Genomic DNA, 27,708 nt, shown 5'->3' with positions numbered 1-27,708 from the left:
GGGGTCTGAGGCATTTTGGGGGGGGGGGGGGGTATTTTGGTAATTTTATGATGTAATTTAAAGAAATTTGAATTTTTTAGGGGGAACCCTCCATCTAGATCCGCGCATGGTCCTTCCATTCAGTAATTTTTCTAGATGTTTAAGCTACTTTTCAGTTGATTGAATGGCAGAGCTTTATTCTGTGCGAGGAGTAGTAATAAGTTCCACAATTTAGATAGAGGTGTCAAAGTTCAAATTTCATCCTATGTTAACCTGTTAAAGAATAAGCTTTATATCACTATATGACTTTTAAAGCTTTATTCCCGAGACCAAGGTTCGTGAATTAAAATGTTTTAACAGGCTTCATTTCTCATTTTCACAATGCACTCAGTTTGTCTTTTTGATTCCTTATTTAAAAAGTAGATAAAAATACTTTTAAGAGGACCTAGACACTATTTGAGCTTCAAATTTTAAAATTTTGTTTTTCCATTTTTAGATATTTAAAATGGTTGATATGGGTAGTTTTAATGCTTTGTCGAAATTTAAAGTCAAATGTTGAGTTACAAGCAAGATACAGATTTAAAAAATCTTGTTCTGTAAAAAAAAAAGCTTGATTCTTGTGTGTGGAGAGAGAGAGAGAGAGAGAGAGAGAGAGAGAGAGAGAGAGAGAGAGAGAGAGAGAGAGAGAGAGAGAGAGAGAGAGAGAGATTGCTTTGCATAATGTTTTGGTATGAGTTTCAAACAAATTGTAATATATTACTTTTGAACACATTTAATTTGTTTATCCTGTTTGCTATGACTCACTTTGCCTTACAAATTATAATTTCTTTACTAACAATACTTGTAAACAAATATAAGACTCTGATAAAATGATAAACTGAATTGTACCTGTCGTCCTCAGGTACCATTTACCAACTAGTCACTTATACAAACGTACCTTTACATTCCAAACTCAACAAATGTAAACAATTAAATTAAAAACTTAAGTAATAAGCTACAATATAAAGTACACGACCGCGCACTGACACATCCAGACCAAAACATTGCTAGTAAGAGGATGCATTGCAATGAAAAAAATCTAATGATTGTTCAGAAATATTTTTCGACTTGAACCATAATTTTTGGTTTTAAGAATAGCTGCGTATTTTTATATATATTCTACTAGTATTTTTAGGTGGCGTAGTAGTCCACCAATATTTGTCGTTCTAATTTGACAGTTGTACAAAGATTTAAATGTCAGGTTTTTCTGTATTATTTGAAATAGCTTGGTATTTCTCACAAGGAATTCAACATAATACAAAATATTTATAGTCCCATTTGTACCTCAAATGAAAAAAAAATATTTTCGCAATAATAGGGACCTAGTAGGCAAACTTAATTCATAGCAGACACTAATTATCATTCAATGACAACATCGTGTGTAAATAACGCATATTTAATTATAAAAATGAAATAATTGCATAATACAAGAATATATTGGTTTTACAATAAAGCACATGCATTCAATTATGTATAAGAACTAAACTATTGCATAGTGATGAAAAGAAAGATAAATAAAAAATAAAGCAGTATTGATAATTATAATGCAAATTCTTTGTTTAACAATACAACAATATACATAGCTCTGATCAAATTTCATACATTTGAAATGCATTTGTCAGAAGAAAACAAAAACTCCGTGATAATGGGTAGGGCTGCTGGTACAAAGTAGAGGGAAACATACATCAGATATTTGGCTTTATTTTGCGGAACAAAGTCCTTAAAATAAACGTGATGTTTATATGCCATCCTTTGATCATTCAAAAATTTCTCAACAACATCTTTAATTAAATAAAGAGATCGCCAGTAGGTCATCACATCTACATTATATGCCGTATTATTGTTCAACAAACATCTAAGATTGTTATACTTTCATGTTAAATACTGAAATCTGATTGGTTTAGATGCAGTTCATAATCTGTTCTATTACCCTCAGCGTTAGCAACACACTTAGCTCTTCAGCTCAAAATATTACAAAGAATCATAGTACATAACAAGTCGCTTTTTAATATGAAATTGATTCCAAGTCCGAACAGTAACACAGACAGCTGTAATGAAATTGACACTATACATCATAGATATTTCCAATGTAGAAGCATACAAATTTTCTGGAAAGATCTAATATATTGGTGGCAACAACATGTCAATCACTTAACAATGCAATATGTCATATTTGGTATCTACAAAGTAAAAAATGTTCCACTAAATTATTGTATTTTACTTGGAAAATGCTTTATACATCTAATTCATTCAAAATTTCCTGGCAAAAAAATTGAGTTCATTGCTTTTAAAAATTTTCTAAGAAACAAACTTCATGCGAAAGAAAATTATCTTTGTTCGAAGAATCAAATGCTCATTTTTTATGAATTATGGCAGCCAATATTAGTTAACTTATAAACTGTAGTCTTTCAGTATTGTATGGATTGTCTTGATTGTTTGAAGTTTTTTACCATGTTAAAACTAAGATGCATGTATATTTTAGATCCATGTTAATATTTTAGCTCCATGTCCAAGGTACTCATATATTGATCTGTTTCAATGCCATTTATCATTTATTCTACGTTTTGAATTATGTTCTAAAAATATATGTACCATAATTGTTGAGCCAATAAAATATTCACTCACAAAAAAAAAAAAAAAACTTGGTGGAAATCCATGGATTACTTTTCGTTCAGGTTAACGTTGTATGTGTGTAACTTATCCAGGTAATTATTAATGACGTCATACTCTTCAGTTCTTGTTTGACCACGTGAAAAAAGACATGCCAAAGGTTGAAATGATTTCGGAGAGCTTGACTGTAAATTTCGTACTGCCCATGTTTTTTCCCTGAGTAAAGATGACATCTTTTCTCAGTTTATGGACAATACACGGCACAATGGTGTATTCCTTACAACCCATGAATTTCATTTCAGACATCTGGGTTGTAACATCCCTCAATACATCCAAAAAGTTAGTTTGATTCTGTGCAACGCCACCATTTGCGTAATATTTTTCTACGCACTTGTACAGAAACTGCAACATGTAACTTCCATCTGTTTTGTTTCTAAATGCGTAGTGACCTAAAGAAAAAAAAATGCACAATGTTATAATGAATGTATATATCAATTTTCAAAAATCCTACATCTACAAACATTTCATTTTTAACTGCAATCTGAAAATAAATAATTCATGATAATCCCTAAAAATTATTTACATGCATCTAATCTGATTACCCTAATCAAAGAATTAACATTCTGATGGCATAAATATTAGTTTTCCTTTCTGAATCCAGTTTTCAGTACTGTAGGACTTTTTGACTTTTTGAATGAATGAAAAGTCACTATCAAAGTACAATTATAATCAAAAATGTTGAGCCAGTAGAGTACCAGTAAAACTGACCTGGAGGGGAGGCAAACATGATGAGCATATCATTGTGACAGGGGACCAAGGTGATCTCCACTGGAGCTGGAGCTGGGGGGTAAATCCTTTGTGCTCTAGGGGGGTCAATGTCATCCCCTGACCCCCCACTCTCATAGAGACATCTACGTTTAGCGTCGATGTCATCTATTATGTCCCCTGTTACTCCTGATGCATTCTGCATAAGAATTTTGAAAAAAGATTCTCTTTTTGTATACATGTAATTTATAATGTTTTAGTTACACAATGAATATCAAGTACTGTTATTTAAAATCCAGCAAAAAATGATCTTTACAATGTTTGTTTTCTTGTGTTATTAATATCTTTAAAATATATATAAAGCATTTCTATCAAGGTATTATCTCTGACAAGATATATTACCCGCGGATTGGTTACCTTATTTTCATCAGCTGCAGAATGTGAATTGGAATCTTCATTTCCTGAAGCCTGTAGACTGGGTTCTTTTTTCTTATTGGCTGTATCTTGTGGACTGGATTCTTCTTCATTCTGATTGGCTGTAGTTTGTGGACTGGGTTCTTCTTCATTCTGATTGGCTGCAGCCAGAGCATTTGATTCTTTCTTCTGATTGGCTGCTGCCATGTATTCACGTCCAAGGTGCCATACCTTGTTTTCCATCCTCTTTTGCCTTTTTAAAATTTTCGTTTGCCCATTTTCCACCCTCTTTAGCTTTTTTAAAATTTCTGTTTGCCCTTTCTCCATCTTCTTTAGCTTTTTTATAATTTCCGTTTGCCCTTTCTCCAACCTCTGCCAAGGCTCTATTCCATCCTTTTTCAATATATGAAGAGAAAATATTAAATCCATAAATACAATGACATGTTTTATTTATGTTTTAAATGTGCTTGATTGCATCTTTGTGCTTTAATTAATACTTTAATCTTTAAATAAACATTTGAAACCTCTAAGATTACATACCCCGTGACCTTTAGCAGTGGGTTCAATGTTAGAATCAGACAGAGATGACTCATCTTCTTCTACATCGGTGTCTGAGACATCACTCTCTCCGTCCGAATCTGAAAGTGACCAAAAAAAAAAATTAAATAAAGTATAAATATCTTAATCCACAATATATACATGAAAAAATGTTTAAGTCTTTCAGTCTTTGCAAATTGAGGAGGATTTATAAATCATATCCTACTAAGATATACCGGTATATTAGATCCTTTCTGCATTCCCTACAAATCCTATATTTAAACAGAAAATAATAAAAATAATAATGATGTCGGCACACCTCCATGCTACCATCAGCTGTTAACTTCAACAAATACCTGTTTCAGTACCCCCGCTAGATCCCCCAAAATCTGTCTTGTCCCTGGTTGTTCTCTGGTGCTGTCCGCCTTTCTTGTTGTGTGTGGATATTCCAGGGTCAAAGCCGACCCCTGCATCGGACTGATCCTGTGTAGCCTTAGTCTCTGGGATCCTGCAGGCCTGGAGAATGAAAGGTAAAAGTGAGCGAGCTTACATCTACCCCAAGATCGCATACGCCATGACAATGGTACACATAATGAATGGCCATGTCCTGCAATCCTGGATACATAGGACAGTAAAGCAATATAACATATAGGCAAATACAAACCATATCTTCAGAGATATCACAAATAATCTATCAATGAAACAATTCTGATTCTTGTATCATTTCTATTTTATAATGTTTAGATATAAAACTCCTTTAAAATATTGCAAAACTCTTATATATTCCAAGATTTAACAATACATAAACAATACATTAAACAAGCCTACTTTTTTGGATATCATATCCTATAGTCAGAGATGCAATAACTGACAAATATTATTATCCAAGGTCTCAATGTATTCAAGATAACTAAACTTTAAAATGAACCATAATTAACTATTAAATACTGGGGCCCCAGTATTGGCCCAGGTCACAGTTTTAACAAACTATAAATTATCTCAGGATGCTTGAATATTAATTTCACAATTCTAGTTTTGTATTTCTTTAAACACTTTCCCTATATATTTCTATGTTAAACTTTGAACCCATTTTGGGGCCCCAGTATTGGTTTGGATGGGGGGGGGGGGGGTGGGGGTCATCATTTTCACAATTTAGAATCTTCATTACATGTATACAAGCTTTGATGTTAAGATTTGCATTTCTAGTGCAGTGGTTCTTGAGAAGATTTTTTAAAGCACACATCCTATTTTCACTGCTCCGTAATTGTCTTCTTTTTTAAAGGAGTTTGCCCTTTACTTTAACAATTTAAAATCCCCTTCCCATGTGAATGGTTTGTACCAAGTTTGGTCAAATTTAGCCTGGTGGTTCTATAGGAGAAGACAAAAATGTGAATTGTTTATGGCCAGATGGACAGACAGAAAGACAGACGAATGGATGGACAGACAGATGGCAGACAACAGAAAAGCTCACTTGAACCTTCAGTTTAGGTAAGCTAAAAAGAGAATGAAAGCAAATAAGAGCAATCTTGAAGGTGGATAATAACATACCGGTACTCAGAGATATCATAAACATTAAAGCTAAGTGGAGCCCAAATATCAGAATGTGTCAGCTTTTGAACAGTTTTTCTTGGAAACAAAATGCAAGGAGGCCAACTTAAGTTGTTGTTGCACACGTTTTTGCCCATTCTACATGTTCTAGTAAAAACCATACATTTACACCTTTCCAGATTTTTTTTATACCATTCATTAAATTGAACACAATAAACAAAATACACATAAAGATAATAAGATTTTTTTAGGAAAGATTTTATTTTTTAAACGACTTTCCATAGTTCGGTAGGTGAGTGGTGTCACTGCTGTTTTATGACATTATTTTATACTCTAAATAATGTTATCCTCTGGGTTATTTTCTGAATTTTTGAATGAATCAATAGTACTAATCTACATTTGTAATACATAATGTACTCCAAATAAAGAGCAAAATTTGGTGCATTTTCAGATGATAGAATTAAATATTTTTTACAAATAAGGTAGAAAATAATATTGATAATCACATATTAGAATTTGAGGAAAATTGCTAATGTAGTATTTTTTAATCTGCTTCGAAAGTGCGGAAAACGACAATTTCCAATATATTCCTATAATAAATGTGCCTGCATTTTAAGATGGCCCCTAAAGAGAACCAGATTAGTAGATTCTCCTGAAACTTATCAAATACACTAAATTACGTGACAAAATATTATGCTAAAAAAATAAAGAGTTTTGCTATAATGTTTGTAGTTTTCATGCAAAAAACCTCAAGTCAGCTTCATTAATTTTAACATTTTTTAAGAATACTAGACTTTGACCCGTGCCTGCACGGGTTGACATTGCATATGATATCAGACATTTACGAAATAGATACATCGACACACCGTATTGTTGAAATTTGCATAGCCATTTAGCTTCTCAGCCTACAATAGTTAATGCTATTAATTCACTACACTCTGCTTAGTGAGAATAATCTAACTGTGTCTTGGGACAGGTCTTCACTACAGTTAAAATGCCTCCTATATACCCGTACCAATGTAGCAAAAAAAAGCAGACCCAAATAAGTTTTTACTGTTTAACGAGTCTTTTTTAAATAGCACGCTGACTAGAATTAAAACAGATGAGAATAACAGCACCAAGTGGAAAGAAACTCTACTTGCTACATGTAAATAATACAGTTGTTGACTGGGCTCGAGGGCAACAGTTGATCTGTCTGACCGTCTCGCAAACTGTTGCCCAAGGCCAAGGCCCCTGGCAACAGTTTGCGAGCCAGTCAGACAGATCAACTGTTGCCCGGGACACAGTCAACAACTGTTTTGTTACACCCCTTATAATAAATAACTCATTTTCATGGAATGTGACGTTACCGGTCAACAGTCTTTTTTAACAGTCGATTTTAACAGTTCCAGCCCAACAGTCAAAATGCTGGACTTTTTTTTCATATAGAGTTATATAGTAACTGTTTTACAGGGGTATAACAATACGGAAAGGGGAGGCTAGCTCATACCTGAATGAAGAATAATTTGGGTTTGTTTTTCAGAGCTTTACACTTCCTGTCATTAAAGTAGTCCAGGATATCCTTAGTGTAAATGGACTCGCCGTCAAACATTTCAATGACATGTTGGTGTACACTATTCCCCATTTTGTCTTTCTGCACAAATTCCTTTCCGTGGGAGCTGATCGCGAATACAAAACAATCATAACTTGTCAACATCTGCTGGGAGCCTAAAACAAAAACAGAAATAAAACTAAAGCAAAGCTCGTTGCAAAGCAACGAGTGGGTCTTCCAGTGGTGTCGAGAGTAAAGATAGAAGTTCCTGTATGAAGCAGAGTTAATTTAACTTTTAACATAACACTATTTTCTTAACCAAGAACCTGGAATCAAAATTTCCGGAAAACTCAATTTTTAAATCCCAATATTTTTGTAATGCATCGTCCGATTTTAAAACGGATTTCAGTTTTAAATTAAGCTTAATAAAAGCTCCTTTTTTGCTTGATGATTTATATCAAATTATTAGTCAGAAAAGAGTTATTATAAAAAAGACTTAATAGCCCTTCTGGCCCCTAATTTGAGGGGTCAGCCCCTTTTTCTTGATATCAAATAAAAGGTCTCGCTAATATAAACATATTTTGTTCTACAAATGTTCACGAATGGTTAACCGTTATCGAGATATCTAAACAACTGTATTTTAGGGGCCGACCCTTTAACTCTTTACCGGGGCCACTAACAACAAAATTTATGGTATCATATTGTTCAGAACATTATTTTGAACAACTTTTGTTCTACATTGCTTTAAAAAATATTTCTCCTTTTTCACAGATATTAATGATCAAAGTTTTGAATTCTGGCCCCTTGAAACCCATGATTACGTAATATATGACTTAGGTATGATACTGTATAGATAAACAGCTGTACAATGAACATTTTTGCTTCTATAATTAATAACAAATAATTGTTCAGTAAAGAGTTCTTGTAAGAAGATTTAAGACTCCTCTTGACCCCTAATTGGCGGGGCCAGCCCCTTTTTCTTGATATCAAATGAAAGGTCTTGCAAATATAAAAATATTTTGTTAAACAAGTGTTCACGAAATGTTAACCGTTCTTAGGATATCTTTACAAATGTGTTTTTTAAGGGCCGACCCTTTATCTCCTAAATGGGGCCATGAACAAAAAAAATTAAAGGTGGCATATTGTACAGAACATTATTTTAAGCAACTTTTATTCTTCAATGCTTTTCAAAATATTTCTCCTTTTTCATATATTAATGATCGAAATTTTGAATTTCTGGCCCCTTGAAACCCCTAAATACGTAACATATGACTTAAGTATGGTACTGTATAGATAAACAGCTGTACAATGAACATTTTTGCTTCTATAATTGATAACAAATTATTATTCAGTAAAGAGTTATTGTAAGAAGACTTTACAGCCCTCTTGGCCCCTAATTTGAGGGGCCAGCCCCTTTTTCTTGATATCAAATGAAAGCCCGTGTACTTTGAAACAACTTTTGCATTACATGTTTTATAAAAATATTTGTACATCAAAAGATTTCACAAAAAATGTGCAAAAACTTCGTGAAAACATTTGGTGTCAATTTTCAGGTCCAGGCGAGCTTTGAGGCCTTTAGTAATTTTCATCATTGGAAGCATGGGGGTACATCTACATACATTCATCTACAATCCCTGAAAATTTCAAGCTTCTATCTTGATTAGTTTCGGAGGAGATGCATGGACGAAATGACCCTTAAAAGTTTATAAAATCGTCAATATCTGAAACCGGAAGTGACGTCAGCAAAAAATTTAACTAAAAACATTTATCCCCTCCGATGTCCTATAAGTCCGGAAAATTTTGTGCAAATCGGGCGAATAGTTTTCGAGAAATAAAGCTTTAAAGAAGGCAGAAAAAGAATGTTAAGAATAACTAGACACGATCTCGTTGCGAGCAACGAGGAGGTCTTCCGTGTGATTTAGAACATGAAATACATGTACGATCTTGGTTTTACTATTTAACGGCTAAACGTGATTTAAAATATAAGACAAAGGTCTACATTTTAATTTAGATGTATGAGCTTTGGTTGAAAACATTTAGACCTCTAATTCGAGGGGCCAGCCTCTTTTTCCTCGTATCAAATGAAAAGTCGTAAATAAATCGAAAGTATAGAATTTTGAGGTGTGGATCTCGGATTCGGTTAACGACAATTATAGGGGAAGTCCTAAAACAATGACTGATGCATTTTACACATGTATTTCAGAGAAGAGATTTTTTTGTGTCGTTTACTATTATGTTTGACTGTTTTATATCAACAGGATTGATAAAATTCTTATAAGTGTAGAAATAACGAAATCAGTAACACGTAAATTTATTCATAAAAGAATTGATGACAGTAATTTCCACAGTTCTAACATTCATAAGTAGTTCACACGCTATCGTAGATACAGACTAAACGGAAAACAAGAAATATACATGCAACAGAAATATTACGCGGCTGCTTACATCCCTTTGCAATGTGTAAATTTTAAGTCCCCGTACAGGCTATAGTCGCGGCTTGATATCGGAAATGTCTTTTTAATTGTTCAACCCGCTGCAAATGTGGCAGAAAAACAGAATGAGGTCCGAGGTACATTTACACAAAATTTCATGAGGATTGAGTGAAGGGCTCGGGAGTTAGAATTTTTTTCTACAGTACATGTCAAACACGAAAATTGAAACTCAAATGCCAAAAAGTTCATAACTCTGTTAATAATGAACGAATTGGTCTGGTAATTAGTAGGGTAATCTAGAAAGGTACTAAGTTGAAATTAAAGGTCCGAGATCAAAGATCAAGTAAAATCGGGCCAGAAAAACTAAATGATTTTATGAAGGGTGGGGGGGGGGGGGGGCGGTGGTCGGTGACTTCTATATTAAACGGAAAATACTAAATTCCCAATATCACCAGAGTTTGAGATACATGCTTGACCTTTATTTAGCTATTTACCAGCTAAACATGATTTGGAAATAGAATGAAAAATCCTTTGATTTTAAACAGACTCTTTTCTTCAATTTCTATATGCTCTTTTTCTGTTACAAATAAATCATAAATGTATTGGACTTCTCGCCCTTGTTTTGTTTCTGATATATGTATAAGAGCTTTGATTGAAACATTTAAATCCCTCTTATCGTGTAATTTGAGGGGCTAGCCCCTTTTTCTTGATATCAATGAAATGTCCCTTAATATTAAACACATTTTGTTCAACAAGTGTTTAGAAATTTGTTACTGTTTTTGAGATATTAGGGAAAGATTGTTTTAGGGGCCGACCCTTTATTTGCTTATAAGGACCATTAAACGAAACTTTGGTGGTTAAATATTATTACGAATATTATTCTGAGTATCTTTTCTGCTATAATGCATTTCTAAATATTTCTCCTTTTTAAGAAATGAATGATCAAAATATTGGACTTCTAGCCCCTTTAAAATCCAAATTATGTAACATATCAGAAAACTTTCAACAAATATAGGTAGATAACTGGAAGATAAACATTTTTGCTTCTATAATACATTACAAAATATTTTGCATTTAAGAGATATAAATAAAAGACTTTAGACCCCTCTTGGCCCCTAAAATGAGGGGTCAGCCCCTTTTGCTTGGTGTCAGTTGAAAGATCTTTTATAGATACATTTTTGATGCTCTACATGTGTTAGCGAAATATTGATTAGAAGAAAGATATTCGTGATCAAATCTCAAATTTCGTAAAAATTGTCAAAAAAATTTAACATCAACATTTTCAGTTCCGGGCGAGCTTCAAGGATGATGACTTCTGGTCAAATCTTAAACAAGCAAGCAAATCTACCATAACCACTCTATCTTGCATATAAATTTCAAGTCCCTAACTATTACAGTTTTTGAGGAGATGCGTGGACAATATCATGTTCCAAAATACATGAAAAAGGGAGATAATTCAGAAGCGGAAGTGAATTTTCAGACAGGAAGTAAGATGCAAAGAGATATTTACCTAAGACATCATCCCTGTAAAAATCATTAAAATCGATTGAGAAATGGCTGAGAAATTAAGGGTGACTACCAAGAAAAAAAATAATAATATAGAAGAATGAGAACGCGTAGAAAAACAGAAAGGTCTTCCGCTGAAGACGGAAGACCTTAATAATAATAGAAAGAAACCGTAGAATAACAAGAGGGTCTTCCGTTGGAAACGGAAGACCCTAATTAATAAATAATGATAAAATATATAATATATAAAGAAACATAAAAAATTCAGTGAATTTAAGAGAACTGAACAAACAATATAAAATCAACTTGTTGAATAATTTGGACATGTTACATATCAAATAATAAGTTTATATATTGTAACCACACAGAGTCAAAAAGAAAAAGGGTATGATAAACGTAACAGTCAAAATCAAATCATAAACAAAAGTTCTCAAAACCATTGACCAGTGAAGTTAACATAAAAAAAAATGGTGTCTCTGATACATGAGCATCCTTACCGCCGTTATTGAAATTTAATTACTTCTAGTGCTTTAAGATGTCGCAGAAAACAACTTACAGTCATTCAATAACGAGTCCAGGTCTGATTTTGTCACATTCTCATGACAATCTACTTTGAATCCCAGTCGTTTAAATGTTTTCTTCATGTACTTGAGGTCAGAATCAGCGCCTTCTCTCCTGTCTTCTCCTTCTGTAAAGTTAGCAATCACCAAGGCAAGTCCCTGGTGTGTCCGTTCTGGGTGAAATTGGTAAGTGTCTTTATCAGCATCCATTATCTTTGAATACAAATTATAAAATTGTACCTAACTATTATGATTATCATTCAAACTGAAAACCTTACCAATGATTGATGAGCTGATAAATACTGATAAAAGAAAAAAAATGAAAAACAATATAAGAATGTTTTGCCATCTAAAGCCTGTGCCAATGATAAATGTTTTTCTTTTTCTTTTTTCGATTTTGTTCAACGAAGTGTGACCCAATTAACTAGTGTGTGAAGATACGCATGATCGAGATGTCGCTTTTTATGCAAAAAACTGAATCAGAGACCCTTTTCTGAAAATGATGTACTTATAATCAATACAACTTGCCTATCATACCTACCGATTTATTTTTATTATTTCATGTCATTTACGGTGTCATTTACGGGAACTGTGTGACCTTGATATAAGGATAAGACGATAGTATACATAGAAATATCCCTACAGTAACGCAGCATTTCTGTTTGTTCAGAAAAGTTTCCTACACAAAGGGAAAATGGCATTATTTGAGGAACGTTCATTTTAGATGCAACAAGGCTACAAAAGGAACGAAATTCATACAAACGTTTGTTTCAATATTTAAAATTATGGTCCCTGTTAAAAAAAACTAAGAATATATTTACCTTCTCATTCAAAATCAGTTCGATAACGGATATCCGTAGCAACTGGTCACAAGATAATCATCAATCTACAATCAGGCAGCCTTCCTGACTTTCCTTTAAGTCATGCACTTTCACTTTGAATGTCTACAGTGTTAATAAAGTGGGTTTTCTAGATTTATGATCCGATGACACATTCTTGTTTAAAGTCTTGAATTTTAACAGATGGCTCATGGTCCTTATAATGGTAATCCTAGTTTATTGTAATCATCTGTATAATCCAGATGAACTGAAAGTGGAGAAGTCAAGATTCGTAGAATGAACGAAGGTCAAGTATGTATAATAAGTAGCGTTACTTGATAGGTTTACTTAAACAATAAAATGCTTTCTTTGGTGATTCATTAGAGATATGAAGGTAGCGCCATTGCAAAAAAAATACATAACCCGCTAACGCGGGTTATGTAAATTTTTTCTGCAATGATCCAAGTCAACCCTAACACAAAAACCATCACAGGCTAAAGTTGTGTCATTCATTCAGTAATTGTAAAGCGATTGAGAATAACTTAAAGGTAACGGAATACATAGTCCTCATGCGCTGATCCATAAAGATTTCCCCCCGGGGAAGGGGGGGGGGGGCAGAGGATTATTTGTGTTTGTCTGGGGTCCGAGGCATATTTTTTGTATTTTGGTAATTTTATGATGTAATTTAAAGAAATTTGAATTTTTACATCTGGATCCGCGCATGGTCCTGCCATTCAGTCATTTTTCTAGATGTTTAAGCTAACTTTCATCTGATTGAATGGCAGCGCTTTATTCTGTGCGTTCATGGAGTAGTAATAAGTTCCACAATTTAGATAGAGGTGTCAAAGTTCAAAGTTCATCCTATGTTAACCTGTTAAAGAATAAGCTTTATATCACTATATGACTTATAAAGCTTTATTCCCGAGACCAAGGTTTGTGAATTAAAATGTTTTAACAGGCTTCATTTCTCATTTTCACAATGCACTCAGTTTGTCTTTTTGATTCCTTATTTAAAAAGTAGATAAAAATACTTTTAAGAGGACCTGGACACTATTTGAGCTCAAAATTTTAAATTCTAAATTTTTGTTTTGCCATTTTTAATATTTCAAATGGTTGATATGGGTAGTTTTTAAACGTTGTCGAAATTTAACTTCAAATGTTTAGTTACAAGCAAGATACATATTTAAAACTTCTTGTTCTGTAAAAAAAAGCTCGATTCTTGTGTGCGTATAGAGAGAGAGAGAGAGAGAGAGAGAGAGAGAGAGAGAGAGAGAGAGAGAGAGAGAGAGAGAGAGAGAGAGAAAGAGAGAGAGAGAGAGAATTATTTTTGAACATATTTAATAAGCTATCCTGTTTGCTATGAGTCACTTTGTCATTTCTTTACTAACAATACTTGTAAACAAATATATGACTCTGATAAAATGATAAACTGAATTGTACCTGTCGTCCTCAGGTACCATTTACCAACTAGTCACTTATACAAATGTACGTTTACATTCCAAACTCAACAACTGTAAACAATTAATTAATTTAAAACTTAATTAATAAGCTACAATATAAAGTACACGACCGCGCACTGACACATCCAGACAAAAACATTGCTTGTAAGAGGATGCATTGCAATGAAAAAGTTTAGAAATATTTTTCGACTTGACCCATAATTTTTGGTTTTAAGAATAGCTGCGTATTTTTATATATATTCTACTAGTATTTTTAGGTGCATAGTAGTCCACCAATATTTGTCGTTCTAATTTGATCGTTGTACAAAGATTAAAATGTCAGGTTTTTTTATTATTTGAAATAGCTTGGTATTTCTCACAAGGAATTCAACATAATACAAAATATTTATAGTCCCATTTGTACCTCAAATGAAAAAAAATATATTTTCGCAATAATAGGGATCTAGTAGGCAAACTTAATTCATAGCAGACACTTATTACCATTCAATGGCAACATCATGTGTAAATAATGCATATTTATTTATAAAAATGAAATAATTGCATAATACAAGAATATATTGGTTTTACAATAAAGCATATGCATTCAATTATGTATAAGAACTAAACTATTGCATAATGATGAAAAGAAAGATAAATAAAACATGTACATGCAGTAATAATAATTATAATGCAAATTCTTTGTTTAACAATACAACAATATACATAGCTCTGATCAAATTTGACACTTTTGAAATGCATTTGTCAGAAGAAAACAAAAACTCCGTGATAATATGCAGGGCTGCTGATACAAAGTAGAAGGAAACATACCGGTATATCAGATATTTTGCTTTATTTTGCGGAACAATGCCCTTAAAATAAAACGTGACGTTTATATGCCATCCTTTGATCATTCAGATATTTCTCAACAACATCTTTAATTGAATAGAAAGATCGCCAGTACGTCATCAAATCTACATTATGTGGTGTTTTATTGTTCAAAAAACATCTAAGAATGCCAGGTACCTACTATTGTTCAAACGCTTGAATCTGCCTTGTTTTTATATTGGGTCCTTTACCCTAATATTTATCTTTTAGAATTTGCAACCTATTAACTGTGAAAGTGTAAATTTGCAATAAAATTTCTTCAAATCGCAACAAATAATATGGATTACACAAAAAATATGTACTGGTTGAGACTTTACATCATATATACTATAATGCTTACATGTATAAAAGGCGCTGAACCAATAATGATTTAAACATAAACAATAAAGCCTATTTTGTCACACATTGGTTAAATAATACTATAATGAAGCTAATTTACATTGCAGTATTAACTATGATTTGTACATAACCGATATGGCCTATTTTGCCACTCATTGATTAAATACTATAATGCAGCTAATTTCACATTGCAAATAGGTATTATATTGTAAGTAAAAACAAACAAAAAGACAAACATACAAACATATTAATGTTTGGTTTTGTATACAGTATGTAAACAAGAAAAACTAAATGAAACATATCTAATAAGTGGAGATCCTAGAGAGCAGTTTTGTTCATGTGTACTTAGACAATGTACATAAATAATTAATGTGAGAGAGGAAAAAATAAATCAAACAAAATACAACTTGTTGGTGGAAATCCATGAATTACTTTTCATTCAGGTTAACGTTGTATGTGTGTAACTTATCAACGTAATTATTAATGACGTCATACTCTTCAGTTCTTGTCTGACCAAGTGAAAAAAGACAAGCCACAGGTTGAAATAATTTCGGAGAGCTTGACTGTAAATTTTGTACTGCCCATGTTTTCACCCTGAGTAAAGATGACATCTTTTCTCAGTTTATGGACGACACATGGCACAATGGTATATTCCTTAGAGCCCATGAATTCCATTTTAGACATCTGGGTTGTAACGTCCCTCAATACATCCAAAAAGTTAGTTTGATTCTGTGTAAGGCCACCATTTGCGTAATATTTTTCTACGAACTTGTATAGTAACTGCAACATGTAACTTCCATATGTTTTGTTTCTAATTGCATAGTGACCTAAAGAAAACAAATGCACAAAGTTATAATGAATGTATATATCAATTTTCAAAAATCCTACATCAACAAACATTTCATTTTAACTCTAATCTAAAAATAAATAATTCATGAAAATCCCTAAAAATTATTTACATGCATCTAATCTGATTATCCTAATCAAAGAATTAACAATCATAAATATTAGTTTTCCTTTCTGAATCCAGTTTTCAGTACTGTAGGAGTTTTTGACTTTTTGAATGAATGAAAAGTCACTATCAAAGTACAATTATAATCAAAAATGTTGAGCCAGAAAATGTACCAGTAAAACTGACCTTGAGGGGAGGCAAACATGATGAGCATATCATTGTGACAGGGGACCAAGGTGAACTCTACTGGAGCTGGAGCTGGGGGGTAAATCCTTTGTCCTCTAGGGGGGTCAATGTCATCCCCTGACCCCCGACTCTCATAGAGACGTCTACGTTTAGCGTCGATGTCATCTTCTATGTCCCCTGTTACTCCTGATGCATTCTGCATAAGAATTTTGAAAAAAGATTTTCTTTTTGTATACATGTAATTTATAATGTTTTAGTGACATAATGAATACCAAGTACTATTATTTGAAATCCAGCAAAAAATTATCTTTATAATGTTTGTTATCTTGTGTTATATCTTTAAAATACATATAAAACATTTCTATCAAGGTATTATCTCTGATAAGATATATTACCCGGGGATTGGTTACCTTATTTTCATCAGCTGCAGAATGTGATTTAGAATCTTCATTCCCACTAGCCTGTAGACTGGATTCTTTATTCTGATTGGCTGTAGTTTGTGGACTGGGTTCTACATTCTGATTGGCTGTAGTTTGTGGACTGGGTTCTTCTTCATTCTGATTGGCTGTAGCTTGTGGACTGGGTTCTTCTTCATTCTGATTGGCTGCAGCCAGAGCATTTGGTTCTTTGTTCTGATTGGCTGCTGCCATGTATTCACGTCCAAGGTGCCATACCTTGTTTTCCATCCTCTTTTGCCTTTTTAAAATTTTTGTTTGCCCATTCTCAACCCTCTTTAGCTTTTTTAAGATTTCTGTTTGCCCTTTCTCCATTTTCTTTAGCTTTTTTAAAATTTCTGTTTGCCTTTTCTCCAAATTCTGCCAAGGCTCTTTTCCATCCTTTTTCAATATATTAAGAGAAAATATTAAAAGCATAAATACAATGACATGTTTTATTTATGTTTTAAGTGTGCTTGATTGCATCTTTGTGCTTGAATTTATACTTTAATCTTTAAATAAACATTTGAAACCTCTAAGATAACATACCCCGTGACCTGTAGCAGTGGGTTCAATGTCAGATAAAGATGACTCATCCTCCTCTACATCGGTGTCAGAGACATCACTTTCTCTGTCAGAATCTAAAAGTTGACAAAAAAAATTGAATAAGATAGAAATATCTTAATCCACAATATATGCATGAACAAACATTTTCTCAGTCTTTGCAACATGAAAAGGACATATAAATCATATCCCATTGAGATATTTATTTGATCCTTTCTGCATTTCCTACAAATCCTATATATAAACAGAAAATAATTAGAGTAAAAATGATATCAGCACACCCCTATGCTATGCTACCTTGAGCTGTTAACTTCAACAAATACCTGTTTCAGTATCCCCGCTAAATCCCTCAAAATCTGTCTTGTCCCTGGTTGTTCTCTGGTCCTGTCCGCCTTTCTTGTTGTGTGTGGATATTCCAGAGTCAAAGCCGACCCCGGCCTTATAATGATCCTGCGTACTCTTAGTCTCAGGGATCCTGCAGGCCTGGAGAACGAAAGGTGAAAGTGAGCAAGCTAACATCTACCCCGAGATCTCATACTGCATGACAATAGTACACATAATGAATGGTCATGTTCTGCAAGATCTGATACTGCATGACAATGGTACACATAATGAATGGTCATGTTCTGCAGGGCTGTATACATAGGACAGTAAAGCAATACAACGTATAGGCAAATACAAACCATATCTTCAGAGATATCACAAAAATCTATCAATGAAACAAGAGGCCCATGGGTCACATCGCTCACCTGAACAATGGTTCTTGTATCATTTCTATTTTAAAATGTTTAGATATGAAACTCCTTAAAAATATTGCAAAACTCTTATATATTCCAAGATTTAACAATACATAAACAATAAATTAAACAAGCCTACTTTTTTGGACATCATATCCTATGGTCAGAGATGCATTAACTGACAAATATTATTATCCAAGGTCTCAATGTATTCAAGATAACTAAACTTAAATGAACCACAATTAACTATTAATTACTGGGGCTCCACTATTGGTCTGGGGGGGGGGGGGGGGGGTCACAGTTTTAACAACCTACAATATAAACTATCTCAGGATATTTGCATAATAATTTCACAATTCTAGCTTTGTTTTTCTTTTAACACTTTCCCTTTATATCTATGTTAAACTTTGACCCCATCTTGGGGCCCCAGTATTGGGTTGGGTGGGGGTCATAATTCTTAAAATTTAGAATCTTCATTATATATACAAGCTTTGATGTAAAGATTTGCATTTCTAGTGCAGTGGTTCTTGAGAAGATTTTTAAAGCACACATCCTATTTTTACTGCTCCGTAATTGTCTTCTTTTTTAAAGGAGTTTGCCCTTTACTTTAACAATTTTAAAAATCCCCTTCCCATAAGAATGGTTTGTACCAAGTTTGGTAAAATTTAGCCTGGTGGTTCTAGAGGGGAAGACAAAAATGTAAATTGTTTATGGCCAGATGGACAAACAGATGGACAGATGAATGGATGGACAAACAGATGACAGACAACAGAAAAGTTCCTTCAGTATAGGTAAGCTAAAAAGAGAATGAAAGAAAATAAGAGCAAGCTTGAAGGTGGAAAATAACATACTCAGAGATATCATAAACATTAAAGCTAAGTGGAGCCCAAATATCAGAATGTGTCAGTTTTTCTTGGAAAAGAAATTTAAGGAGGGCCTGAAGGAGGCCAACTTAAGTTTTTGTTGCTCATGTTTTTGCCCATGCTAGTAAAATACTGGAGGTTCACACCTTTTCTGATCTTTTTTTTAATACCATTTATCAAATTGAACACAATAAATAAAATACAAATGAAGATACATGTATTTAGATTTTTTAGGGAATACTTTATCTTTTAAACGATTTTTCCATAGTTTGGTAGGTGAGCATTGCCACTGTGCTTTAATGATGTTATGATAAAATGAAGATTTGTAAGAGAATGTTATAAAAAGTTACATTAAAGAAATAGTAAAACTCTTATGCCTTTAAAATTTTATACTCTCTATCCTCAGGGTTATTTTCTAAATTCTTAATGAATCTACAGTACCAATAGTAGAATATATTTGTAATTCTTTTTATCTGCTATCCCACATCCTGGATCCAAACACTCTTTTATCCACACATGAATTTTAAATACAATATGAAATAAACAAAATTTAATTCTGCCTTACTTGTCCTATACTTAAAAGAGCAGACCCAATTAAGTTTTTACTGTTTAACAAGTTTTGATTGCAAGCTGACTAGAATTAAAACATATAAATAACAGTACCAACTGGAATTAAAGTTGACTGGGGTCGAGGGCAACAGTTGATATGTCGGACCGGCTTGCAAACTGTTGCCCAAGGCCAAAGGCCGCAGGCAACAGTTTGCGGGCCGGTCCGTTAGTTGAACTGTTACCCGAGACACAGTCAACAATGTTTTGTTACACCCCTTCTAATCAATAACTCGTTTTCGCAGCCAGAATGTGACGTCACCGGTCAACAGTCTTTTTTAACAGTCGATTTTAACAGTTCCAATCCAACAGTTCCAATCCAACAGTTCCAGTCCAACAGTCAAAATGCTGCACTTTTTTTTTCATAATTATATAGATCTATATAGTAACTGTTTTACAGGGGTATAACAATACGGAAATGGGAGGCTAGCTCATACCTGAATGAAGAATAATTTGGGTTTGTTTTTCAGAGCTTTACACTTTCCGTCAGTAAAGTAGTCTAGGATACCCTTAGTATAAATGTACACGCCGTCAAACATTTCAATGGCATGTTGGTGTACACTATTCCCCGATTTGTCTTCCTGCACAATTTCCATTCCATGGGAGCTGATAGCAAATACAAAACAGTCATAACTTGTCAACATCTGCTGGGAGCCTTAAACAAAAACAAATTTTTTTTTTTATAAATAATGATAAAATATATATGATGTATAAAGAAACATAAAAAATTCAGTGAAATTAAGAGAACTGCACTAAAAACATAAGATCAACTTGTTGAATAACTTGGACATGTTACATGACAAATAATAAGTTTATATATTGTAATCACATAGAGTCAAAAAGAAGGAGGGTATAAACATAACAGTCAAAATCAAATCATAAACAAAAGTTCTCCAAACCATTGACCGGTGAAGAATTAGTACAAAATAAAAAAAATAGAGTCTCTGATTCCTGAGATCCTTACCGCCGTTATTGAAATTTAATTACTTCTAGTGCTTTAAAATGTCGCAGAAAACAACTTACATTTATTCAATATTGAGACTAGCTCTGATCCCTTTACATTCTCATGACAATCTACTTTGAATCCCAGTCGTTTAAATGTTTTCTTCATGTACTTCAGGTCGGCTTCAGCCCCTTTTCTTTTGCGCCTGCCTACCGTAAAATTAGAAATCACCAAGGCAAGTCCCTGGTGTGTCCGTTCTGGATCAAATTGGTAAAAGTCTTCTTCCTTCTTATCAGCTGACATTTTATTAGAATATACTTGGCAGCATGAATTTGTTTACTTTTTGATCACCATAATTTTATCCCCTTTCCACACCTCACTAAAATGAAAAGTAGGAGAACCAACAATAACATCCATTAAAGCTGCCCAGTCTGATTTTATATCAAATTTCATGTACGTTGTAAAATGATGGTATAGTTTAGTAATAACTGTATACATATATTAACAGGCAATTCAGTAGTTTTCCCAATCCTGAAGAGGCATCTTTATAGATAAAATGATGTACAAAGTCTGTTTACAAAACAAATTTTACATATAACAGGGTTACCGTAACACATGGTTTCAACCTTCATAAAAATTTGCCTCAATGTCAAGGTACCCTGGTGGGTATGATTGTATTATGACTGTCATTTGTGCATTTGCTTAATGTGATGTAAATTAGCTCTCTAAAATGTTTGGCAAATCAGAAATAACTCTGCATGTGTACATTTTACGGCAAATCTTTATGAAGTCGATCTGTTTGTGTTTCCAATCAATGCATAATATGCTTGCTAATTGAACCAATTGAAAGCAATCTGGGAATAAAACAAACTGGTTCCTTTTGTAAACACGCTGATTATGCATGAGTTTTCTTCGTGTAATTTCAAATTATTTTTATTTACTTAAATTGTCTCTATCTTTGAAAATTAACCAATTCTGCTGATGTAAAAAAGTGAATGTCTATTACTTTCTATATTTTGATAGGAGAAATAATGACAAAACAGAAAAGAGCCCGGGCTACCTCTAGCAGGAATTAACCTGTCAGTTCCAGGGGTTGGCACAGCAACAAATATAATGGGATGGGAGAAATAATAATAAACCAGAGTGGATTCGAACCAGTGCCCCTAACTGCTCTACCAAATGAGCTATCTGGTGCCAATCAATATTTGAATTAGTCGGACCATCACTATTTCTAAGATTAATTAGTTTGTATGAAAAATTATTTGATACTGTAAATGTAAAAAAAAAATGAATCAAGCTTTAGCACTGAATGCAGTAGAAAAGTGTGGAATATAGAATATGGTCCTTCAGGGGACATAACATAAAACAGCAATCAGATGAATCGCAGGCATTATCATGATCATATAAACCACAATAAACAAGATTTTAAACATGTTATATTGAATGAAATGTAGTTCCTTCTCAGTCAACATTAGTTTGATGCAAATACAGTAACAAAGACAGGTATACATTTCATATTGATATACTAGAGTACTTTTAAAAAAGAGTTTTATTTCCTGGCTTAAAGCAAATAAACAAAATTCCGGCTTTTAAATTAAAAGTACTGTAAATATCTGGCAACCTGAAAGAAATACAGTTGAAATCAATAAAAGGGAAAAAATCAAAGACATCTCTTCACCATTCAGAATGTACTCGTAATACCTTGCACAAATTTTCAACATAGTATCATCTAGGTTTATTAAAGGCTGATGCAATGCAAAATCTCCGCACACTTTCTATTTCGGGTTGTGTATTGAAGCCTGAAGTGGTAGAGGGGGCGTTTCAAAACAGCTAATCTGGACATTTTATACTTATTAGTGGTTTAATGTAGTTTGAGCACAACAATATTAATGAATATTATATCAAGAGAAAAGTGATGGAAGCAAAAACTTGGGACAGAGTATAGTAGAACATTTGTTGATCTAGCAGATTTGATAGGACTCTGGCCCCGAGGTTATAAAACTTTCTTGAGTACGATCTCGTACTCCAAATCGTACTCCGTGCTCCAAATCGTACTCGTATTCAAAGTATCGAGGTTATAAACCTTTTTCATACTCATACTCGTACTCCGGCTGAGTACAAAACGGCGATTTCCTGAGTAAGCTTTGGAGTTTTCTCAAAGTCGTACTCAAGACATTTAATCTAAATAAAATGCAGTACAAACATATAATATTGTTCATATTGTAACGTTGCTGTATTAAATGCTATAATTTAATCATATTTACATGTATATGAATTAAAATGGAAAGTTTTTACCATTTTATTAATGACATATCTAGATATAATGGAGCTGAATTTAAGAGTAAGGCCAAACTGCAACCAAGATTATCAAAATAACTTTTAGATAGTTTGCTTCATTAATTAATGTACATATACATGTAAATCTACGTACAAAATACAATCGTGGAATAGCTCGACTTTTTAAGAATTCTGTTTTTACTCAAATACGACCCATCATTTAAAACAAAGAAATCAATGTATTTGTATCATTATTAATCAATGTCATTTAGATGTACTTGCTGGGTCCCTTTTTTGATTATAGTGAAAATATAGGTTAGTTCTAAACATTACAAAGGATGCATAAAAGTCTAACACTTTCTATTACTTACTTATTAATCAATTATCATTTTTGTTGCATGCCACAAAACTTGGAAAGGGAAACATTTTATAGAATAAGCGGTAAATCAGTGGCGGTGTAAAGGAGGTCGCACCCGGCGCCCCCCCCCCCCCCCCCCCCCACAGCCCTAAAAAAAATTGTCCAAATAAAGTTAAATCATACTCCTTCTGGCAAATGAATGTAAAACTTGCGAGTCTTAATTATCTTTTATTTTTTAACTTGGGGGATTTCTCTACATTAGACTAATTTCAATGGTGCAATATGAAGAAAACGCGTGTGTTCAATGGTGTAACTAAAAACCCCCAGAAAAGAACATTTTGGTTACGCTGTCCTTGTGTTCAAATATGACCAGTCACCCATACACCCACCTTTAAGAAATTGGTTATACTAACTAGTGTTTTAACGACTCTTCCATTGTTATTATAATATAAGCTGGTTTATATAGTTATCTTTTATTAAAACTTCATTAATTTACATTGTCCCATTGAACTTGATTTTTAAACTGATTAATTTACAGTCATTCGAAAGAAAAAATAATAAAAGGATATGTTTCTTGGATTTCTACAAGACAGAGGAATTTGATGACTGTAGGTCTTAAATCTACAAACCTTTAATAATTGTAAATAATTTTATTACTTTAAGTATACCGGTAATCACGAGAAGAAATATCTCAAACGTCTATTTGAATATCAAAGAAATTTTACCATGGAACATCACCTACCTTACGATCTTTATTATTTATTTCAAATTAAAACATTGAGAGCATAGACATGTCTAAGTATACGTAAGGTGAAATGCATTGTTTGGCTTAACATTTGATTATAAACGCTCGAATATAAGGATGGTGGATTTTGGTGATCCCATAGTCTTAAGAATTATATTAGTATCTTTCTACAAATGAATATCTAAAAATAAAATTTGGTGTTATGACATCAAAATTTATTCTGAAATACACAGTTATGGAAATACATTAAGTATGATCGACGTACATGTATATATTCTGCTTGAGAATTCGGGTAATTTACAGTTAATTAAAAGCTTGTTTATGTAAAAAAAAGATAACACTTTAGTTTATCATAACCCGCATGATAGAAGCTAGAATTTATGAGAGAGAGAGAGAGAGAGAGAGAGAGAGAGAGAGAGAGAGAGAGAGAGATGAAGGGGATTATTGTTATTCTATGCAATCTATTGAAAATACATGTACTACTTGTGATAAAATAGCTTCTTCGCATTTTCATGTGATTTTTCTTTATATAGCTAAGCTGTCGGAATATTCATCTCTTAAATTGTTTTATTTCATTAGCAAGTAACTATTTAGATAATTCACATAGGCGTCGGAACCGGGGGGAGGAAGGGGGGCTAGGGGGGGCTAAGCCCCCCCCCCCCCCCCCACTTTTTTTTGCAAAGGTAGACCTAAACATTAGGCACACAGCATTATAGACGGTTCAGCCCCCCACTTTTTATCACAGCAATGATAATTGTTTCAAAATTAACATTTACCTTGAAAAGATGTGGGAATTTTGAGAAGTTTTCATGTGATTTTTCTTTATATAGCTAAGCTGTCGGAATATTCATCTCTTAAATTGTTTTATTTCATTAGCAAGTAACTATTTAGATAATTCACATAGGCGTCGGAACCGGGGGGAGGAAGGGGGGCTAGGGGGGGCTAAGCCCCCCCCCCCCCCACTTTTTTTTGCAAAGGTAGACCTAAACATTAGGCACACAGCATTATAGACGGTTCAGCCCCCCACTTTTTATCACAGCAATGATAATTGTTTCAAAATTAACATTTACCTTGAAAAGATGTGGGAATTTTGAGAAGTTGTCCTAGTTATACTGCCCCCCCCCCCCCCCCCCCCCCCCCCGCACGGATAAGGAATTTCATGATTTGGGGGGGAAAAATTTGGTAGGTAAGAACTTTTTTGGAAGTAAAGGTTTACCCCCCCCCCCCCCCCCCCCCCTCACGGATTAGGAGTTTCATGATTTTGGGAAATAGGGGTTTTTTTTCTTTTGCTTGTCAAAATTTCTGAGGATTATTCTAGCCCCCACACTTTCAATTTGCTTCCGACGCCACTGATTCATATCGTTATTCCTTTTTTATCTAAAGTAACCAAATATTTATGTCAAATGCATCAAAATTAACACATGTATTTCGAATTTTAAAGATATATAGGAAAATGCTTGCTCAAAAATATCAAATGACGTTACTTAAGATTAAAAATGACACAGTACGTGTATGTATAAATTCTAAACACACATTTTCAAGCCTTGACTAAGTGAGAAAAAACTTGAACCATCAATAAAACCCCACAAAAAGGGTTACAGCAACTTAAGTACACAGTTTCCTTGAACACGTTGTTTCAGTTTATCGTGGTCCTCATATTGGAAATTTCAAAAATATTTCAATTAGTGAATTTTCTTAAACTCTCGTGCACATTCCCAAAAATATTGAAATGATAAACTTTACGTGTGTCCTTGGCTTTTGGCATATGTTCATTAATGCAATTCCAACCCCAACCCCCACCCCACCCCTTCAAGATATTATTTGTTTTTTGCTCACAAGAATTAAGGCAAATATAGTATGTTGCATTTAAATTCGAATACCCGTATAATTTTCATAGTGTATACTTTATGAGTGTGAAAATAAACGGATCTCCTCAGTATTTTTGTGATTTTCCCAAGTATATGTTTCTATTTTTGAATTAAACTCTTCCCTGTTTTTCCTAATACAGGAACTGCTCACTAAATATCTTAAGAGATATCCACTTGGGGGCAGTGACTTTCCAGTTGTGCATTGGCGTCGTTTCTGACTTTTTCCTGGCATGTAAAATATCAAAATCGTTAAGAAGCCAGGAAAACTTAAGATATATTGAACTAAATTCTATGTTGAAATACTCTTTTCTTTTCAGTGTAAATTCTTACTTCTTTCTTTTATATTCATATCGTTCCTTACAACATAATTATACTTAATCATCACAGGCATGAATCACTATCTGAGTCTCATGAGAGAGAGAGAGAGAGAGAGAGAGAGAGAGATTTTACATCAACACAGTTTGTTTATAATTTTACCAAATACACTGGATTTATCGTCTTTGTTGCTAAAAAATTCTTAAGTTATAGATGCAGACACATATCCATGCTTGCAGATGAAGAAGGTAATATGTACTTGTAATTAATGTGTTACATTTTGTTGATAAATAATTAATCTGAATACATGTACAGTTTGCCTACATGCCAGGACTATTTACATGAATTACCGTTCTCTGTCTTTCTCCAGAGACGTAAAATTTCATCGATCGGCTTTTGGAGCATACTCCAAATAGTAATCAGCGGAGAACGTACTCCAAAACTTTTATAACCTCTGTTTTTATAGCCGTACTCAGTGGAGCACATACTCGGAGTACGGAGTACGAGTTGGAGTATGAGTATGCCATTTTACATTCTTCTAACTGACGAAAGTTAAGTATTCAGTTATTGAAGTGCATCGCTAAATTAAGCCATTACGCCTACACTAGTGTATGCTTGAACAACTCTTGAATGTTACAATAGTACAAAAAAGCTAAAAGTATATAAAAATGAGTTTGCTTTGTTTCGATCTCATGCAAAAAGACTACATATTATACATCTTCTACCTTTTATCCAAAGACTGAAAGATACTTCGACAAATGACCTCCTCTTGGGTTTTTCCACAAGGAATCTACTGGGACGTACTAAAGACCTGAAATACTAAAGACCTGAAAGACCTGAAATTTTATATAAATGATACTTTTCTAAGATTTTTATCAAATAAAATTACTTGTGGGGGTTTAAATCATATTTCCAGGTATAATTTTGTTTTAAAAAAATATCATAACGACCAGTTATTCACGCAGAAATATGAAAGACCTGAAAATTTGAATTGACCTGAAAATTTCAAATGACCTGAAATTGTATATAATTGATACATTTCTATGTTCTGTGTCAACATTAATGTCTATTTGTAAGTTTTTATCATATTTCCAGGTATATAAGTGTTAAAATATATCATACTGATCAATTATTTATGCAGGAGTACGAAAGACCTTAAAATTTGAATTGACCTGAAAATTTGAGCTGACCTGAAATTATATATAATTGATACATTTCTATTGTGCTTACTATGAATGTTTATAAATATTTTAATGTGTATATGTGACATTTATGTTTACCAGTGCTAGCTATGCCTAATCGTTATCTACTCCATATAAAATGTAAGGTCCGCTATAATGTATACATATGCACTTCCAGACTCCTGTCACTTACCAGCTGTCTGTTTACCGTAGATCAAACACAGTAACATTCTAATTTCATTATGCGACACTCCTTGCTGGTGTATGGATCTAGAGG

The 27,708-nt window shown here is 33.4% G+C and overlaps 1 protein-coding gene across 1 annotated transcript; it reads right to left on the bottom strand.

Annotated features, from left to right (window-relative positions):
* Positions 1-1,387: 1,387 nt before the first annotated feature.
* Positions 1,388-27,055, bottom strand: LOC128184270 (uncharacterized). Its single transcript, XM_052853699.1, has 15 exons — positions 26,976-27,055; positions 20,768-21,066; positions 20,182-20,399; positions 17,862-18,021; positions 17,524-17,615; positions 16,951-17,376; positions 16,541-16,736; positions 15,967-16,229; positions 11,918-12,134; positions 7,382-7,599; positions 4,701-4,860; positions 4,348-4,445; positions 3,811-4,200; positions 3,397-3,592; positions 1,388-3,077 (listed from the first exon to the last, which is right to left on the bottom strand). Exons 2-15 carry the CDS (start codon positions 20,988-20,990, stop codon positions 2,749-2,751), a joined length of 3,186 nt encoding a protein of 1,061 aa, XP_052709659.1. The 5' UTR covers positions 20,991-21,066; positions 26,976-27,055; the 3' UTR covers positions 1,388-2,748.
* Positions 27,056-27,708: the final 653 nt, after the last annotated feature.

Source organism: Crassostrea angulata, chromosome 5 (assembly GCF_025612915.1).
Source record: "Crassostrea angulata isolate pt1a10 chromosome 5, ASM2561291v2, whole genome shotgun sequence".
NCBI classification, from domain to species: domain Eukaryota; kingdom Metazoa; phylum Mollusca; class Bivalvia; order Ostreida; family Ostreidae; genus Magallana; species Magallana angulata.
Note: the sequence above shows the minus strand (reverse complement) of the source record. Positions and strands in the feature narration are given on the sequence as shown.

Coding starts and splice junctions, on each gene's coding strand:
- LOC128184270 (XM_052853699.1), bottom strand. CDS start 20,990: ATGTCAGCTGATAAGAAGGAAGAAGACTTTTACCAATTTGATCCAGAA. Junction 4,446..4,700: donor TAGCGGGGGTACTGAAACAG/GTATTTGTTGAA, acceptor GGTCACTTTCAG/ATTCGGACGGAGAGAGTGAT. Junction 3,593..3,810: donor CTGCAGCTGATGAAAATAAG/GTAACCAATCCG, acceptor ATTCTTATGCAG/AATGCATCAGGAGTAACAGG.